Here is a 19,289-nt window from a genome sequence, read left to right on the forward strand (position 1 = left end):
TGGGCGCCACCCATGCAGTCAGTCAGTCAGTCAGTCAGTCAGTCAGTCAGTCAGTCAGTCAGTCAGTCAGTCAGTCAGTCAGTCAGTCAGACAGTCCATCAGCCAGTTAGTCAGCGGACAAAGAGAGGAGCTAGTCTGAGTCTGACTGGGTCTCCATTGCTATGAGTTCAAGGCCACATGCCCTTTTTCATTACTCCGAACAGACCAGCTGTATTGTAACTACAACCAATTTCCTTGCAGTCTATAAAGCTGTCCATCAAAATCATACCGAACAGGGGAGCAGAGTGGGAGGAATGGGAAGGAGGGAGGTGGTGTTGGCTGTTAGGAGCTGCTGGATTCAGGACCAGATGTCAGCAAGCTCCAATGGAAAGGCGGGAGAGGAGAGCAGAGGAGAGGAGAAGGGGGGAGGACAGGGCGGTTATATGGTTCATTGTACACCTAACAGGTTTTGACCTAGTGGTGGACAGGGGGAAACGCTCCATAATTAACAAGTATTTTGACCACACTTAAGTCAATAAACATATTGTAACTACTAATTTCTATTATGTCCAACATGGGAAACACTATGGGTGTTTAAAAACACACTAAAACGAGTGGGACTTATGTTGTGTGTATTTTACTATTATGAAAAGGTGTTGTAATTTGTGGCAAGCATCATATCGTGTGTCATGTACATACTGTACCTCACATAAAACCGTTATTGGATGTTCTGTCTTTCAGGATATCAACCCCCTTTCTGAAATCATCGGCCCACTGTCAACAACAAACGATTCTTTTCACATCCATTTATTGACGTTAGAAAACAAAGAGACAAATAAGTTATAATATTTTTATTTGTTAGAATTCTATCAGTGTTTGAACATTAATATTTAGAGAGCTAGTACAACTTCTACTTTCATGGCCAGCATTTGACAAACCCATAGAAACAGCTTGCTGAGTTTTCTCTCCCCTGTGATAGATAATACTGACTGTCAATGTCATCAGTGAAAGAGTCCACCTTAGGATTTCCTCTGTTACGGTATCATTACATATAAACTCTTTAAAAATATACTTCCGTCAAATAACTTGACAACTACTATGTATACTACAAAAATAAATTTTCATATAAATAAATTATATGGCATACATTTATCTTTGTAACTGAAACAATATATATCCTCGCCAACGAAGACCAAATGGAAGTCTGCAGAAAACCATTGATTTTCCTTCCTTTTAAAATCCTCTAAGAGCTATGGTGAGTCTTGTAGTGTAAATGCTATATAGTCTTTTGTTCCTCCTATTTAACATTAGTAAGCACTTTATACAGATCAAACACCATTCATGTCAAAACAATCACTGTAATAGTGTTTTTCAATAGACATAAAAATCCCTGCATTTGTTATCCACTGGCATTGATGACCAATAACGAAAGAAAACAAAAACAAAAAAACATCTTATAATACAAAAATATAAATATCGCAAATCCAACGTCGAAAAAACCCCCAAACATTTCAAAAATGAAGAAAATAGTTGCCCGCCATGATTTCTCTCCATTACTGCCAATGTGACATCAGGAGAAAACAAAAAGAAATAAACCCACAAATTAAAAAAAAGAATTTCACACAAGCAGCTGACAGGACATATGGACAATGGAGGGGGATACTAACGACACAGTTAAGACTTCTGGGAGAAAATGACACACGTAGCTACACGTGTTGGACAGGAAGTCTGTGTGTATGGAAGGTTAGGGGGGGTCGGGATATGTGTGTGAGTGGGAGGGTGGGTGGTGTATGGGGGAGCTACACAAGACGCGACTGACACACACACACACACACACCGGGCTGATCGTGAGGGGGGGGGGGGGGGGCTTGGTGAACCCTGACCCCTGAGGCTCTGGCCTGTGCCATTTGGCAGTTGAGGGGGAACTTCCAATTAGTGTCATGGCGTTATGTTGTGGATTTTTACGAGGTGAGGTCAGTAGGGACGGCTGGGCTAAATTGGGGCCAGTTGTCTTTGCTGTCACTGAGGAGGACAGAGAGAGAGGAAGACGGACACACGGACAGACACACACACGCACACGCACACACACACACACACACACACACACACACACACACACACACACACACACACACCCCCCACGTTTTGTTAGACCAGATAGTGCTTAACCCTTTAGCTCTCTGGACGGGTAGCTTATTGGATGAAGAGGAAGAAAGAGGGGGATGGAGAGAGAGTAAGACTTTGTTGTGAATGAAACGTGTAATGCAGTGTCAGGCTGAGTAGGGTAGTATCCTAGGTGTAGCTTATCACTAGAGGTAATATGTACAGTACCAGTCAAAGGTTTGGAAACACCTAATCATTCAAATGTTTTTCTTTATTTTGACTATTTTCTACATTGTAGAAGTCATCAAAACAAACTATGAAATTAACACATATGGAATCATGTAGTAACCAAAAAACTGTTAAACAAATCTGAATATATTTTATATCTTTGATTCTTCAAAGTAGCCACCTTTTGCATTTCAATTAACAGGTGTGCCTTCTTAAAAGTTAATTTGTGGAATTTCTTTCCTTCTTAATGCGTTTGAACCAATCAGTTGTGTTGTGACAAGGTAGGGGTGGTATACAGAGGACAGCCCTATTTGGTATAAGACCAAGTCCATATTACGGGAAGAACAGCTCCAATAAGCAAAGAGAAACAAAAGTCCATCATTACTTAGACATGAAGGTCGGGTCAATTCGTAAAATTTCAAGACCTTTGAAAGTTTCTTCAAGTGCAGTCACAAAAACCAGGAAAGGAAGACCCAGAGCTACCTCTGCTGCAGAGAATAAGTTAATAAGTTAAAGTTACCAGCCTCAGAAATTGCAGCCCAAATAAATGCTTCACAGAGTTCAAGTAACACAAACAACTCAACATCAACTGTTCAGAGGAGACTGCGTGAATCAGGCATTCATGGTCAAATTGCTGCAAAGAAACCACTACTAAAGGACACCAATAAGAAGAAGAGACTTGCTTGGGCCAGGAAACACGAGCAATGGACATTAGACCGGTGGTAATCTGTCCTTTGGTCTGATGAGTCCAAATTGGACATTTTTGGTTCTAACCGCACTGTCTTTGTGAGACGCAGAGTATGTGAATGGATTATATCCACATGTGTGGTTCCCACCGTGAAGCATGGAGGAGGAGGTGTGATGGTGTGGGTGTGCTTTGCTGGTGACACTGTCAGTGATTCATTTAGAATTCAAGGCACACTTAACCAGCCAGCATGGCTACCACAGCATTCTGCAGCGATACGCCATCCCATCTGGTTTGCGCTTAGTGGGACTCTCATTTGTTTTTCAACAGGACAATGACCTGACACACCTCCAGGCTGTGTAAGGGTTATTTGACCAAGGAGAGTGATGGAGTGCTGCATCAGATGACCTGGCTTCTACAATCACCCAACCTAAACCCAATTGAGATGGTTTGGGATGAGTTGGACCGCAGAGTGAAGGAAAAGCAGCCTACAAGTGCTCAGCATATGTAGGAACTCCTTCAAGACTGTTAGAAAAGCATTCCAGGTGAAGCTGGTTGAGAGAATGCCAAGCGTGTGAAAAGCTGTCATCAGGGCAAAGGGTGGCTACTTTGAAGAATCTCAAATATAAAATATATTTTGATTTGTTTAACACTTTTTGAGTTACTACGTGATTCCATATGTGTTATTTCATAGTTTGGATGTATTCCTATTTTTCTACAATGTAGAAAATAGTACAAATAAAGAAAAACCTTGAATAAGTAGGTGTGTCCAAACTTTTGACAAGTACAGTATATTTACAGTTAGAATAACAGAAGTTACATTCACGAGAAACAAAACAAAAAAACAACACAAAAACATCCTCCGTAATGGCTTTGACTAGCCACCATGGGTTTTGTACTCCAACTGTAATATTCATTAGCAACGGGAGTGATACTTTTACGCCCACTCATGCTACTACAAGATGGCTGCCGAGAGCTATGACATCACCAGAGAAAAGGGGAGATGGGTAATTGAGTCCGAGGGACAGCCAAGGCACGCATGGCCTTTTACAGTAAAACAATCCCCCAGGCAACCAGACAGCAACACAAGAGCTCAGAGCAGAGACGATGCGGACGCTACTACGGAGGGACAGTCACAAACAACACAGCTGTATATCTTCTTCATAATCTGCTCGTCTTAAATAGCACGCATAGCGTGAGTCAGAGTTCAACAGTAATTGTTTCATAACTACCACAGGTTTGTGATAAGCAAATTAACCGTTAAAAAAAAAAAGCGTACCTTTATACACAAACATACACACACGCACGTACACACACACACACACACACACACAATCTCCGTGTAGTTATTGTGTAACGCTTCACATGACGTGATCGTTAGCCTGTTTCTTGAGAGATGGATCTGATGATTTACACACACACACACACACACACACACACGCAAACACACAATCACCTTTGCACACTCGCTCACCTCTTTATAACGTAAAAGAAACATTTGCATAGAATTATTATACAAGTTATTATACACAAGTATCATACATCATTACCAAAATATCTTAAGCAGCAACAATGTATGCTGAAATGTATTGTCTAGATGAAGTTTCCTCATGGCACAGATCCACAGATGAGTGAACAGTAATCAGAGATTTCACACACACACACACACACGCACGCGCACACGCACACACACACACACACGCCATACAAAATGACGTCCCCAGTCTGTTTAAAAAAGGAGTTGTACAGCTCCTAAATTATAGCTATTTTTGTTTTCATATTTACATGAGTGTACATCTTTTAAATATGAATAGAGATATCTGAAACAAACATCCACTGGGTTCCAGTAGGGTTGAGCACCATGTCGCTAGCCACCACTGGGTTCCAGTAGGGTTGAGCACCATGTCGCTAGCCACCACTGGGTTCCAGTAGGGTTGAGCACCATGGCGCTAGCCACCACTGGGTTCCAGTAGGCTTGAGCACCATGGCGCTAGCCACCACTGGGTTCCAGTAGGGTTGAGCACCATGGCGCTAGCCACCACTGGGTTCCAGTAGGGTTGAGCACCATGGCGCTAGCCACCACTGGGTTCCAGTAGGATGGAGCACCATGTCGCTAGCCACCACTGGGTTCCAGTAGGGTTGAGCACCATGTCGCTAGCCACCACTGGGTTCCAGTAGGGTTGAGCACCATGTCGCTAGCCACCACTGGGTTCCAGTAGGGTTGAGCACCATGTCGCTAGCCACCACTGGGTTCCAGTAGGGTTGAGCACCATGGCGCTAGCCACCACTGGGTTCCAGTAGGGTTGAGCACCATGGCGATAGCCACCACTGGGTTCCAGTAGGGTTGAGCACCATGTCGCTAGCCACCACTGGGTTCCAGTAGGGTTGAGCACCATGTCGCTAGCCACCACTGGGTTCCAGTAGGATGGAGCACCATGTCGCTAGCCACCACTGGGTTCCAGTAGGGTTGAGCACCATGGCGCTAGCCACCACTGGGTTCCAGTAGGGTTGAGCACCATGGCGATAGCCACCACTGGGTTCCAGTAGGGTTGAGCACCATGTCGCTAGCCACCACTGGGTTCCAGTAGGGTTGAGCACCATGGCGATAGCCACCACTGGGTTCCAGTAGGGTTGAGCACCATGGCGATAGCCACCACTGGGTTCCAGTAGGGTTGAGCACCATGGCGCTAGCCACCACTGGGTTCCAGTAGGCTTGAGCACCATGTCGCTAGCCACCACTGGGTTCCAGTAGGGCTGAGCACCATGTCGCTAGCCACCACTGGGTTCCAGTAGGGTTGAGCACCATGGCGCTAGCCACCAATGGGTTCCAGTAGGGTTGAGCACCATGGCGATAGCCACCACTGGGTTCCAGTAGGGTTGAGCACCATGTCGCTAGCCACCACTGGGTTATGCGTGTCGCTGCGCTGGGGGCCGCTGAGTGAGAGAGGGAGTCATCTTTGGCCGTTGTACTTCTGCTCTCCTCCACTGGAACAAAAGGGAGACAGACAACACACGGTTAGGAGAGTGTCAGGACAACACGTACATCTCACTCTCTGAGGGCGCAACGCTGAATATATTATGTTCAGTTTGCAGCCCAAAGAAAAGGGTGGACTTTTGATGGACTGAATGGGGACATATTTGCAAGTTTAAAAAGAATCGAAGAAGAAAAAGGAACAGGCACATTCAATTCAAGTCCTTTGTGGATGTAATATCAAACATGTGAATGTCTTCATTGTCATGAGAAGCTACAAACTCCATTGGGGCTTACCTCAGCTTGCCCTCTTGCCACAGTCGCTCTCAGCTGCCTCACACTCCACATCCTGGAGCTCCATGGCCTCCATCTTGGTTCCTCTGCGGCTGATATGGACCTCCAGTGGCACATGGGGGTCCTGGAAGGTAGGCACCGGCTCTGCGCCGCCTGCTGTGTGGTAACTGTTTGCTGCAGTGTGTCCTGGGTAAGAGGAAGTGGGGCTCTGAGTGGGGGGAGGGGCAGAGTGGACGGCGACGGTAACCGACGCAGAGGCCGTTACCGTGGTGATTGGCTGACAGTAAGTAGGGGCGGGGTTAGGGTGGTGAGGTTGGTGGTGATTGGGCCGGGGGTTGTGGGATGGACGGGTCCTGTGCCCCGCGGAGCGTTCTCTGTGGCCGCCCGAGCCAAAATGGCCTCCGGAGCTGTAATGGCCTCCAGCCTCGGTAGCGTCCTCAAAAGCGTCCATGCGCGGGCGTGCTGGGGGCAGCGACTGTAGGTCCCTTTTGCTGAAGCGACGGGATGTACCAGGGTGGGCCCCTGACTCCGGCAGGACCGACTGACGAGAGAAAGATCAGAAAATCAGAACAACTTGTACACATCTCGCACGGAGAGTGTGAGCATTTGTCACGTGTGTGTGTGTGTGTGTGTGTGTGTGTGTGTGTGTGTGTATATATATATGTGTGCATTATCCAAAGCACTTACAGAAGACACAGAGTAGGCCGTGGCGTCTCCTTGTCTAGCTGTCCTTCTTGGCCCTGCTCCTAGTCGCACCTCCTCTGTTCTAACAGCTCTGCCCCTGCTGGTCTGGGTGCCGTACTGCATGTCCTCTGTTCTCCCAGCTCTGCCCCTAGTGGCAGGGAGGTCGTACTGCTGCAGCTCCTGGCTGATGCCTGATCCCGTGGTGTTGGAGCTGTACTCAGAGTCGGACGAGTCAGAGCCCGTTCCTGTGCCCGTGCCGGAGGTGGTGTGGCGTGGGCGGACTGAGAAGCGTACCACGTGAGGAGGAGGCTCCGGGGAAGGGGTGGGTAACCGGCTACGCCCATCCACAGGGGTCACCTGAGGGGGACAGTGAAAGGAGGTGTGAGGAGATGAGTGGGATTTTTTACGCAAACTACGCTGCCGAGTCATTTCATGGGAGCTCGTGTTAGAACACCCAATCAAAAGTTGGCGTCGGTTCACCAAAATATGTGTGTAAAAAAAACGTGTGAGCGTGGCATTTCCTGCTACGGGGTGGAGCTATATAGATGTCTAAAACGGGAGAAACCATCTGACCTCTGGGTAGGGGCCGAAGTAGGACAGCAACACAGGAAGAAGGACCAAACCATTCAGCACTCCCAGAACTGTCAGGATGGCCAGCACAGCAAAGAAATACCTGCAACAATCCAACACAGTGTACCGTTAACATGGGCGTGCCATTCCATCAAACACCACAGACCAACACCGCAGAAGATAAAATGCAAACAGTCCCAACCATTAACATACTGTGGTCATTTTGGCAGATGCTTTGGCCAACTGAACCAATGGAACATTGGCAGCATCACATTGAAATACCTGTGACAACCACAGTGAACACCAAACACAGGCATTAGAGCAAAAACACACCTGCAGAACCCATAGAGAAACAACAGTGTACGCCAGCATGACTGCGTTTGTGTGTGGTGTGTGTGTGCGTGCGTGTGTGTGTGTGTGTGTGTGTGTGTGTGTGTGTGTGTGCGTGCGTGCGTGCGTGTGTGTGCATGTGTGTGTGACTACAAAGAGGATACCTGGAGAAACCACAGATCAACAGGAGAGAGGCTTAGACAAGGACAAACATGCACTAGATGAACCATTACACATGTCTGATTAAATACTCAGACAAACACACCACACACACACACACACACACACGCACACACACACACACACACACACACACACACACACACACACACACACACACACACACACACACACACACACACACACACACACACACACACACACACCCACGCGTTGGTTTGGTAGAAAATATAAATGTACCTTGTGTGTTACTAAGTCCTGCCAAAGAGGGTTAGTCTTTAGAAAGCCGCACAGAGAAAGAGAAAGAAGCATAATTAGCTGGAGTTGGTTAATTCAAAGGCATGGAAAAAGAGGGGGAGAGACGGGAGGGAGGGAGAAAGGGGGCACTTCTTTGGGTGTGTGGTATAAGCAAACATGAAGAAAACAAAGCAGTCAGGAATGTGGTGAAGGGGGATGACGGGGGTGGAGGGGGGGAGGAGGGGGTTGAGGGGGAAAGAGGGGAGCAGGGGCCTCTCTCCTCTCCTCTAAAAAAGAAGGAAACAAATGAAGTGAAGGGTATAGATTTAGTCTAGGAAGAAGAGAACACACCCCCCTCCCTGGCCTCTCTCTACCTCTCTTTCTTTCCCTCTTTCCCTTCTTTTCAGCTAAGCCCATGTGAAATTCCCGGCGCTCTACAATCCCCCCGTCTAATTAAATCTCCAGTGTATCAGGTAAGACCCCCCAATCTCCTCTCTAAATCCCCGTCTCTCTCTCTCTCTCTCTCTCCTTGTCTCTCTCTAACTCATTCTCTCTCTCTCTCCACTCCAGCTCCTTCATTAAGGATGACTTTCCCCCGTTCCCCTGTATATACACTACATAAACAGAAGTATGTGGACACCTGCTCATCCAACATCTCATTCCAAAATCATGGGCATTAATATGGAGTTGGCCCCCGATTTGCTGCTATTACAGCCTCCACTCTTCTGGGAAGGCATCCCACTAGATGTTGGAACATTGCTGCGGGGACTTGCTTCCATTCAGCCACAAGAGCATTAGTGAGGCTGGGCACTGATGTTGGGCAATTAGGCCTGGCTTGCAGTCGGCGTTCCAATTCATCCAAAAGGTGTTCGATGGGGTTGAGGTCAGGGTTCTGTGCAGGCCAGTCAAGTTCTTCCACACCGATCTCGACAAACCATTTCTGTATGGACCTCACTTTGTGCATGTCATGCTGTAGCATTTCGATTTCCCTTCACTGGAACTAAGGAGTCCGAACCATGAAAAACAGCCACCAGACCATTATTCCTCCTCCACCAAACTTTAAAGTTGGCACTATGCATTGGGACAGGTAGCGTTCTCCTGGCATCCGCCAAACCCAGATTCGTCTGTCGAACTGCCAGATGGTGAAGCGTGATTCGTCACTCCAGAGAATGCGTTTCCACTGCTCCCGAGTCCAATGGTGGCGAGCTTTACACCACTCCAGCCGACGCTTAGCATTGCGCATGGTGATCTTAGGCTTGTGTGCAACTCAATATTAGTAAGGTGTTCCTACTGTGTACAGATGTAGGATCTTGATTTGAGAGAGTTTGCTTCAACAGGAAAATAATCCTGCAGCAACAGAACATGTAAAGGATTATGTTGATTATAAATCATGGAGATTTTTTGTAGGGGTTGAAAAAAAAATTATTAGGGCAAATCAACTCATTTTAAAGTGAATATTACACACTTTAGCAGCCTTTTGATGCCTTGAATACACTGAGTGATCAAATTAAGATCCTATATCTCTATGGACAGGTGGGGGACCTGATCCTAGATCAGCACTCGTACTCTGAGAGGCTGTGTGGATACGGGTCCTGGACATGCCTTCATTCAGTTGTTAAGTTGTTCATAGCAGAAGCGTTTCTGTTACAATGGCATGACATTGCAGTGTGTGTGTGTGTGTGTGTGTGTGTGTGTGTGTTTGTGTGAGTGTGTGTGTGTGTGTGTGTGTGTGTGTGTGTGGTGTTTGTGTGTGTGTGTGAGTCACATTGGCTCCCGCCAGCTGGTATGCTACACAACTGGGCCTCAGACTAAACGCACTGACACATTTAGAACTGATCTGCGTGTGTGTTAGTGTGCATGAAATGTGTGTGTATATATGATTCAGTATGTGTGTGCGTCTATGCGTGTGTGTGGGGGTATGTGTCGGTCGGAGTGGAGAAGGAATTCCAGCGTAGGGTCTGCATAGGGTAACGGAGCACGGGGAGATCCAATCCATGTCCAGACAGTATGGTTGGCCTACTACACTATGCTGTCTGTCTGTCTGTCCTCCATGAATGATGGAGAGAGAAAGAGAGAGAAGAGGCGAGAAGAGAAGAGAGAGAGCTGCTGGTTCAGTTTGCCCGGTGAAGTAGCAACAATAAACAGGCCTTATTTAGGCAGGCTATGGCCGGGGCTACAGTGAGGGGGGCTGAGGATACAGTGAGGGAGAATGGGGCTACAGTGAGGGGGGCCTGAGGATACAGTGAGGGAGAATGGGGCTACAGTGAGGGGGGCTGAGGATACAGTGAGGGGGGCTGGGGATACAGTGAGGGAGAATGGGGCTACAGTGAGGGGGGCTGAGGATACAGTGAGGGGGGCTGAGGATACAGTGAGGGGGGCTGGGGATACAGTGAGGGAGAATGGGGCTACAGTGAGGGGGGCTGAGGATACAGTGAGGGAGAATGGGGCTACAGTGAGGGGGGCTGAGGATACAGTGAGGGAGCTGGGGATACAGTGAGGGAAAATGGGGCTACAGTGAGGGGGGCTGAGGATACAGTGAGGGGGGCTGGGGATACAGTGAGGGAGAATGGGGCTACAGTGAGGGGGGCTGAGGATACAGTGAGGGAGAATGGGGCTACAGTGAGGGGGGCTGAGGATACAGTGAGGGAGCTGGGGATACAGTGAGGGAAAATGGGGCTACAGTGAGGGGGGCTGAGGATACAGTGAGGGGGGCTGGGGATACAGTGAGGGAGAATGGGGCTACAGTGAGGGGGCTGGGGATACAGTGAGGGAGAATGGGGCTACAGTGAGGGGGCTGAGGATACAGTGAGGGAGCTGGGGATACAGTGAGGGGGGCTGGGGATACAGTGAGGGAGAATGGGGCTACAGTGAGGGAGGATACGGCTACAGTGAGGGAGACTGGGGATACAGTGAGGGAGAATGGGGATACAGTGATGTGGGCTGGGGATACAGTGAGGGGGGCTGGGGATACAGTGAGGGAGAATGGGGCTACAGTGAGGGAGGATAAGGCTACAGTGAGGGAGACTGGGGATACAGTGAGGGAGAATGGGGATACAGTGATGTGGGCTGGGGATACAGTGAGGGGGGCTGGGGATACAGTGAGGGAGAATGGGGCTACAGTGAGGGAGGATACGGCTACAGTGAGGGAGACTGGGGATACAGTGAGGGAGAATGGGGCTACAGTGAGGGAGGATAAGGCTACAGTGAGGGAGACTGGGGATACAGTGAGGGAGCTGGGGATAAGTGATGGGGCTGGGGATACAGTGATGTGGGCTGGGGATACAGTGATGGGGCTGGGGATACAGTGATGGGGGCTGGGGATACAGTGATGGGGGCTGGGGATACAGTGATGGGGCTGGGGATACAGTGATGGGGGCTGGGGATATAGTGATGGGGCTGGGGATACAGTGATGGGGCTGGGGATACAGTGATGGGGGCTGGGGATATAGTGATGGGGGCTGGGGATATAGTGATGGGGGCTGGGGATACAGTGATGGGGGCTGGGGATACAGTGATGGGGGCTGGGGATACAGTGATGGGGGCTGGGGATATAGTGATGGAGGCTGGGGATATAGTGATGGAGGCTGGGGATATAGTGATGGGGCTGGGGATATAGTGATGGGGCTGGGGATATAGTGATGGGGCTGGGGATATAGTGATGGGGTTGGGGATAGAGTGATGGGGGTTGGGGATACAGTGAGGGAGGCTGGGGATATAGTGATGGGGGCTGGGGATACAGTGAGGGAGGGTGGGGATATAGTGATGGTGTTGGGGATATAGTGATGGGGCTGGGGATACAGTGATGGGGCTGGGGATATAGTGATGGGGCTGGGGATATAGTGATGGGGGTTGGGGATATAGTGATGGGGCTGGGGATATAGTGATGGGGCTGGGGATATAGTGATGGGGCTGGGGATATAGTGATGGGGCTGGGGATATAGTGAGGGAGTCTGGGGATACAGTGAGGGAGTCTGGGGATACAGTGAGGGAGTCTGGAGATACAGTGAGGGAGTCTGGGGATACAGTGAGGGAGTCTGGGGATACAGTGAGGGAGACTGGGGATACAGTGAGGGAGTCTGGAGATACAGTGAGGGAGTCTGGAGATACAGTGAGGGAGTCTGGGGATACAGTGAGGGAGTCTGGAGATACAGTGAGGGAGGCTGGAGATACAGTGAGGGAGTCTGGAGATACAGTGAGGGAGGCTGGAGATACAGTGAGGGAGTCTGGAGATACAGTGAGGGAGTCTGGAGATACAGTGAGGGAGTCTGGAGATACAGTGAGGGAGTCTGGAGATACAGTGAGGGAGTCTGGAGATACAGTGAGGGAGTCTGGAGATACAGTGAGGGAGTCTGGAGATACAGTGAGGGAGTCTGGAGATACAGTGAGGGAGGCTGGGGATACAGTGAGGGAGGCTGGGGATACAGTGAGGGAGTCTGGAGATACAGTGAGGGAGTCTGGAGATACAGTGAGCGAGTCTGGAGATACAGTGAGGGAGGCTGGGGATACAGTGAGGGAGTCTGGAGATACAGTGAGGGAGGCTGGAGATACAGTGAGGGAGGCTGGGGATACAGTGAGGGAGTCTGGAGACAGGGCGTGTGGGGTAGGTTGTGTTTAGCTGACAGCTGTGGCGTGCTCTCCATCAACCTAACCAGCCTCACAATAACATGACCCATACACGTTGTGACTGAAGTGAACATGTACTGGTTTTGTATAGACTTTTTTGTTCAAGATAGTCCCATGCTTTTAAACGAATGAAGTGGGGGAGAATAGACCTAAAGCCTTTATCTCTCCTCTCCTCTCCTCTCCTCTCCTCTCCTCTCCTCTCCTCTCCTCTCCTCTCCTCTCCTCTCCTCTCCTCTCCTCTCCTCTCCTCTGTTGGTATCGCTCTAGACTTTGAGAGGGGGAAAGTAGCTGGAGTCACAGAGCTTCTGCTTTGGTTTAAAGCCACATCTCCACTCGAACACCCACACACAGTGCTGGAGCTGTTTAGAGTGAAAACATTTGTGGGGTTAACAGGGAAAGTCAGGGCAACATTTCTTTCAGCGTGAGCAGAAAAATATGAGCAGGCTGTGCTGTTATTCTGCAGTCTTCTGGCGCTGCTTTGTTTGGGGAAAAAACACCCCACACTTGAAATGGCCTGAGACAGATCCTGAGATCAGTGTGAACCAGAGGAGGGGAGGAGAGAAGGACGGGTTAGTGTGTGGGTGTGTGCACTCTCACTCCCTGGCACGTCATCGTTGACCCCCATGATTATAAGGTCAGGGAGCAGGGCAGTGTGTGTGTGTGTGTCTGTGTGTTTTCGGACCACATGGGTGGAGGTGGCCCGCTTAAAGGGATAGATCACCCACATTAAAAAGCCAGCTCATTTAAAGTTTTTTTTTTGTTGAATGAATGAAGTTGTTAACCCCCACAAAAATTGCTAATTAGCGTTAAAGCTAATGACTGGAAGTCTATAGTAATTGCTAGCATGCTAGTAGATACCATAGACCAGGGTTTCCCAAAGTCGGTCCTAAGCCCCCGTCCCCGTCCCTCACTACAAAGCCTAATTAAGCTTAGGGAAATAAAATGAAATGTGCAGGTATTGCCAAAACCCTGAAGTATCCCTTTAATGGCTACCTAGACAGTCGTCTGCAGATGTTACATATTCAGTGTTCCAACATGCTTAGCACTTAGTAATAGGAACTCTGGCTTACCTCTGCTTTTCTCATCCTATAGAAAGGTAGGAATGACTAATGTTCTCATTTGTGTGCCCACACAAACATGCACGCACGCGCGCACACACACACAATGTGTCAGTTTTAATTTCCACCCCCCCCCCCCAGCCTTGTAAATGTCTGGAGAGCCCAGTTAAACTAGCTGTAGGAGATTACAAAAGCCAGAAGACTTTCCAGCTCTCTCTTTCTCACTCTCTCTCTGTCTCTCTCACCCCTCTCCTTCCCCTCCTCTCTTCCTCTCTGCCCTTCACCACTCTCTCCTGCCCTTGAGTTTCCTTTAAGACAGTCAACTACAGCAGGATTGAAGTGTGTGTGTGTGTGTGTGTGCGTGTGCGCGTGTGTGCGCGTGTGTGTGTGTGTGTTGAACATTTATGGAGGGAAAAGCGGCCTTTTACGGATGAGTGGTGTTTCAGGTATATTCCTGTGTGACATACAGGCTCTACTGACGCCAAGACGCCACGCCACAGACTGAGAGAGAGAGAGAGAGAGAGAGGAGAGAGAGAGAGAGAGAGAGAGAGAGAGAGAGAGAGAGAGAGAGAGAGAGAGAGAGAGAGAGAGAGAGAGAGAGAGAGAGAGAGAGAGAGAGAGAGAGAGAGAGAGAGAGAGAGAGAGAGAGTGTGTCTATGTCCCACTCACCTGACGATGAAGTCAAACTCGGAGCCTGCCAGCATGAGGACTCCTAGTAGAGTAGAAAAGGCTCCGTCCAAAACCGGAGCAAACATGTGTTCTAACGCCAGCACTGCCCGCCTGTTACGGTCCCCTATCGCTGTGAGGAATGCCTGAAACACACACACACACACACACACACACACACACACACTTTACTCAGACAAACGATCTTGTCATTTGTAAAAGCATAATCCACTTTCTGTATGTGTAGGTGTGTGTGTGTGTGTGCGTGTGTGTGTGTGTGTGTGTGTGTGTGCGTGCGTGTGTGTGTGTGTGTGTGCGTGCGTGTGTCTGTGTGTGTGCGTACTCACCAGAGCCACATGGACAGTAAACTCTACTCCGATGCCCACAGAGGCGATGAGGATGACCACAGGAACAGCACTGAGCTTGATCCCTATCAGCCCCATCATACCAAACAGCTCCACGGTCATCAGAGACAGGACCAGCACCTGAAACACACCGCAACACCATTAATAACCATGAGTGACCATGTACAGTTTTAACCCAGAGAACGACCCCAGCATGAACCCAAACAGCTCCACGGTCATCAGAGACAGGGCCAGCACCTGAAACACACCGCAACACCATTAATAACCATGAGTGACCATGTACAGTTTTAACCCAGAGAACGACCCCAGCATGAACCCAAACAGCTCCACGGTCATCAGAGACAGGGCCAGGATACAGAGGGTCAGGACCCCCAACATGGCCGTTAATGACTGTTCTAGTCTATGGTGGGAAGAAACAGGATCCCTCGCATCAAGCATGAACTGGTACAGAAAGTACTGAGAGAGACTTAAGTTGAATGTGTGCGTGTGCGTGTGTGTGTGGTGTGTGTGGTGTGTGTGGTGTGTGTGTGTGTGAGTGTGTGTGTGTATGTAGGTGAGTGTATGTTTTTGGTTTTACTATCCTTGTCGGGACCAGAAGCCCTCACAAGGACAGTAAAACATGGACAATTCTGACAATTGGGGACATTTCACCAGTCCCCAAAAGGAAAAACGCTATTTTAGGTATAGGAGTTAGGTTTAGGGTTAGGGTTACAATTAGGGTTAGAATTAGGGTTTAGGTTTAGGGTTACAATTAGGGTTACAATTAGGGGTTAGGGTTAGAATTAGGGGATAGGTTTAGGGTTAGGGTTACAAATAGGGTTAGAATTGGTGGTTAGGTTTAGGGTTAGGGTTACAATTAGGGTTAGAATTAGGGGTTAGGTTTAGGGTTAGGGTTACAATTAGGGTTAGAATTAGGGGTTAGGTTTAGGGTTAGGGTTACAATTAGGGTTAGAATTAGGGGTTAGGTTTAGGGTTAGGGTTAGAATTAGGGTTAGAATTAGGGGTTAGGTTTAGGGTTAGGGTTACAATTAGGGGTTAGGGTTAGAATTAGGGGATAGGTTTAGGGTTAGGGTTACAATTAGGGTTAGAATTAGGGGTTAGGTTTAGGGTTAGGGTTACAATTAGGGGTTAGGGTTAGAATTAGGGGATAGGTTTAGGGTTAGGGTTACAATTAGGGTTAGAATTAGGGGTTAGGTTTAGGGTTAGGGTTACAATTAGGGGTTAGGGTTAGAATTAGGGGATAGGTTTAGTGTTAGGGTTACAATTAGGGTTAGAATTAGGGGTTAGGTTTAGGGTTAGGGTTACAATTAGGGTTAGAATTAGGGGTTAGGGTTACAATTAGGGGTTGGGTTTAGGGTTAGAATTAGGGATTAGGTTTAGTGTTAGGGTTACAATTAGGGTTAGAATTAGGGATTAGGTTTAGGGTTAGGGTTACAATTAGGGTTAGAATTAGGGATTAGGTTTACGGTTTGAGTTTAAGGTTAGGGTTAGGTTAAGGGTTAGGTTTAGGGTTAGGGTTTAGGTTTAAGGTTAGGTTAAGGGTTAGGGTTAGGGTTAGGGTTTAGGTTTAAGGTTAGGGTTAGGTTAAGGGTTAGGTTTAGGGGTTAGGTTTAGGGAAAATGGGATTTTGAATGGGAATCAATTGTTTGGTCCCCATAAGGAGAAGAAAACAAACGTGTGCGTGCGCTCGTGTGCGCTCGTGTGTGTGTGTGTGTGTGTGTGTGCGGTGCTCTGTAGATTTGTGATGTGCTATTATCAGTTGACAGGTTTCAGGTTACAGGGGGGCCCCAGCCCTTTGAAGATGGCTGTGGTGGGTGGAGGATGGAACGCCTGTGTGTGTGTGTGTGTGTGTGTGTGTGTGTGTGTGTGTGTGTGTGTGTGTGTGTGTGTGTGTGTGTGTGTGTGTGTGTGTGTGTGTGTGTGTGTGTGTGTGTGTGTGGCCTTGGGGTAAGGAGGGGGGTGTACGGTAGGATACTGGTGGCCTGGTCTGGACAAAGCAAATGGTTCAACTTGAAGCCGTGCCATAACTAGTCCTTTCATCTGTCTTGTAAAGCCAGAGGACGAACACGAGGTCCCCTCGCCCTGCTTTAGAGGGCGCAGGTAGCCCAAACACTGCCTGTCGTAAAAACACAACCCATGGAGAGACAGACCAGGGCTGTGTGAGTGTGTGTTTATATGTGTGAGTGTATGTGTTTCTATGTGTGAGTGTATGTGTTCATATGTGTGTATCCTTGGAAACTCCTACATTACATGGAAAAAGGGGATGTTTTTTTTGGTAGGAGTGGGGGTTGCCTCGGTAACTTGTGTCCTATCCCCATTTATTTGAAGTCAGTGTCTGGGTGAGACAGAGTAGACTAAACAGCACAAGATAAACACTGGGTCAAGACTGGGCTAAAAACACAGCAGCCTGCTCTCCTCTCCTCCACTCCCCATCTCTCCACTCCTCTCTTCAGCTCCCCCTTTCTCCTCTCCTCCCTTCTCTCTCCTCCACTCCTCTCTGCCCTCCTGTCTCTCCTCTCCACACTCCTACAGCCGCACAGCCGCACGGGAGTGAAGTTCTGTAAATGGGTGGATGGGAACGTACTGTATTAAGAGATTGTTTGGAGAGTACCGTTCCATCTTTTAGCTCGGGTTTTAGAGGATTTTAATCTTACAGGCTGATGAAATTGACTTCATTTCAAACATACTGATGTATAATATCAACACAAATGCTGCCAATATATCCAATGCAAAAAGAATGCAGGTTTCGAATGTGCATTGTGTGCGCGTGCGTGCGTGCGTGCGTGCATCTCTGTGTCTGTGGGTGTACTCACGATGATACCGGCGGTCCAAGGGTTGAGCAGGAAGAGGGCACAGACGAGGAAGGTGCAGGCTAGCACCACGCTGATGGAGAGAAGCAGCCAGTGTCTGAGGCCTACGTACTGCTCCCAGAAGAGGAAGGGGTAGCCGTTGGGGTAGCTGGGCAGGCCCTGGCGGCTGTAGTTACTGCAGATGGCCCGCACCGACTCGATGGCCTCCACAAACTGGGGGGTCTCGCGGAGCCCGTTGAGGTAGAAGGGGAACTGTGCGTATTCGATGGGCTCGGCGGCAGGAACTAGACAGAGATAGAGAAGTGTGTTGGGGGGGGGGGGGGGGTGGAAGTATGGTACAGTTCAAACAAGTGCACTATGCTACAGCTCACTTTGACCTCTTTATAGAAATTAATTGGGACTGGCTGGTGGGCAGAGCTGGAGCTTGGTCCCATGAGCCTTGGTGGGGGACTGGCATGGTGTGTGTGTGTGTGTGCGTGCGTGTGTGTGTGTGTGTAGGGGGAGAAGGGCTGGCAGGAACAGGGCTCCATTCTCTCCAGTCTCAGCCTAATGATAGGCTATCAGCCCCAGACCCACGCAGAGTGTCAGGCCTGACGTTGATCCGCTGTAATTACAACTTTTGAATCACCCCCATTACCCCACCCTCTCTCTCACACCCACAGTCGCACTCAAACATGTACACACGCACTCCTACCTGTCTGTCAAACAGGGAAAGCCTACACAGCAGTTAACTATGACACACACCACATTTGATTTGTAGTGTCTATTGCAACACTGCCAAAAACACATGTTCTAGAAAGGTTCAGACTCACATCCATTTTTTTGTTTGTTTTACCTTTATTTAACTAGACAAATCGGTTAAGAACAAATTCTTATTTACAATGGCTGCCTACACCGGCCAAACCCAGACGACGCTGTGCCAATTGTGCGCCACCCTGTGGGACTCCCAATCACGTCCGGTTGTGATACAGCCTGGATTTGAACCAGGTTGTCTGTAGTGCCTTAGACCGCTGCGCCATTTGGGAGCCCCAAAATGTAATTTAATGTGCTCTCTCCTTCCCTTTACCCACCATAACCCACTACAATATCCATTCCAGATTGTTTTACATAGTATTTCTTTCCAAAAACGCATGTTTGATCGAAAACATCCCAAAAATGAGAACCGTAAAGACTCTCTGTGGTGTGTGTGTTCCAGTGGCTGGAGGGTTAGACAGCACCACTTGCTAACATGGTTTGGCCTATTATAATCTCCACTATAAATTTCCATTAGGACTGGGAGTTGGAGCTCTGCCAATGTAGCTCTGCTCCAGGGGGTTCCTGCACAGCCAAGCTTTCTACGCTGCTTAGCCAATCACATTTACACTCACTGCTTGTTATCCAATCACATCTCCTCCCTGTAATGCACTTCCTGCTTGTTATCCAATCGTCTATCCCACCCAAGCCGTTGCTTGTTAACCAATCCTATTTCTCTTCTGCACAGCGTTTCTGTGTCTGTGTGTGTGTGTG

At 48.6% G+C, this 19,289-nt stretch overlaps 1 protein-coding gene across 1 annotated transcript in view; it reads right to left on the minus strand.

Annotated features, from left to right (window-relative positions):
- Positions 1 to 815: 815 nt before the first annotated feature.
- The window catches only part of ptch1 (patched 1), an 83,491-nt gene continuing 65,017 nt past the window's right edge, over positions 816 to 19,289 (minus strand). The window contains exons 17-23 of the mRNA XM_082968790.1: positions 17,787 to 18,067; positions 14,956 to 15,093; positions 14,612 to 14,754; positions 7,518 to 7,617; positions 6,948 to 7,301; positions 6,264 to 6,801; positions 816 to 5,980 (exon numbers count right to left, since the gene is read on the minus strand). Of these exons, the coding sequence (XP_082824916.1) occupies positions 6,265 to 6,801; positions 6,948 to 7,301; positions 7,518 to 7,617; positions 14,612 to 14,754; positions 14,956 to 15,093; positions 17,787 to 18,067 (1,553 nt within the window). The 3' untranslated portion in view covers positions 816 to 5,980; position 6,264. The remainder of the gene's footprint in view (positions 5,981 to 6,263; positions 6,802 to 6,947; positions 7,302 to 7,517; positions 7,618 to 14,611; positions 14,755 to 14,955; positions 15,094 to 17,786; positions 18,068 to 19,289) is intronic.

Source organism: Salmo salar, chromosome 24 (genome assembly GCF_965601325.2).
Source record: "Salmo salar chromosome 24, fSalSal1, whole genome shotgun sequence".
NCBI lineage: Eukaryota > Metazoa > Chordata > Actinopteri > Salmoniformes > Salmonidae > Salmo > Salmo salar.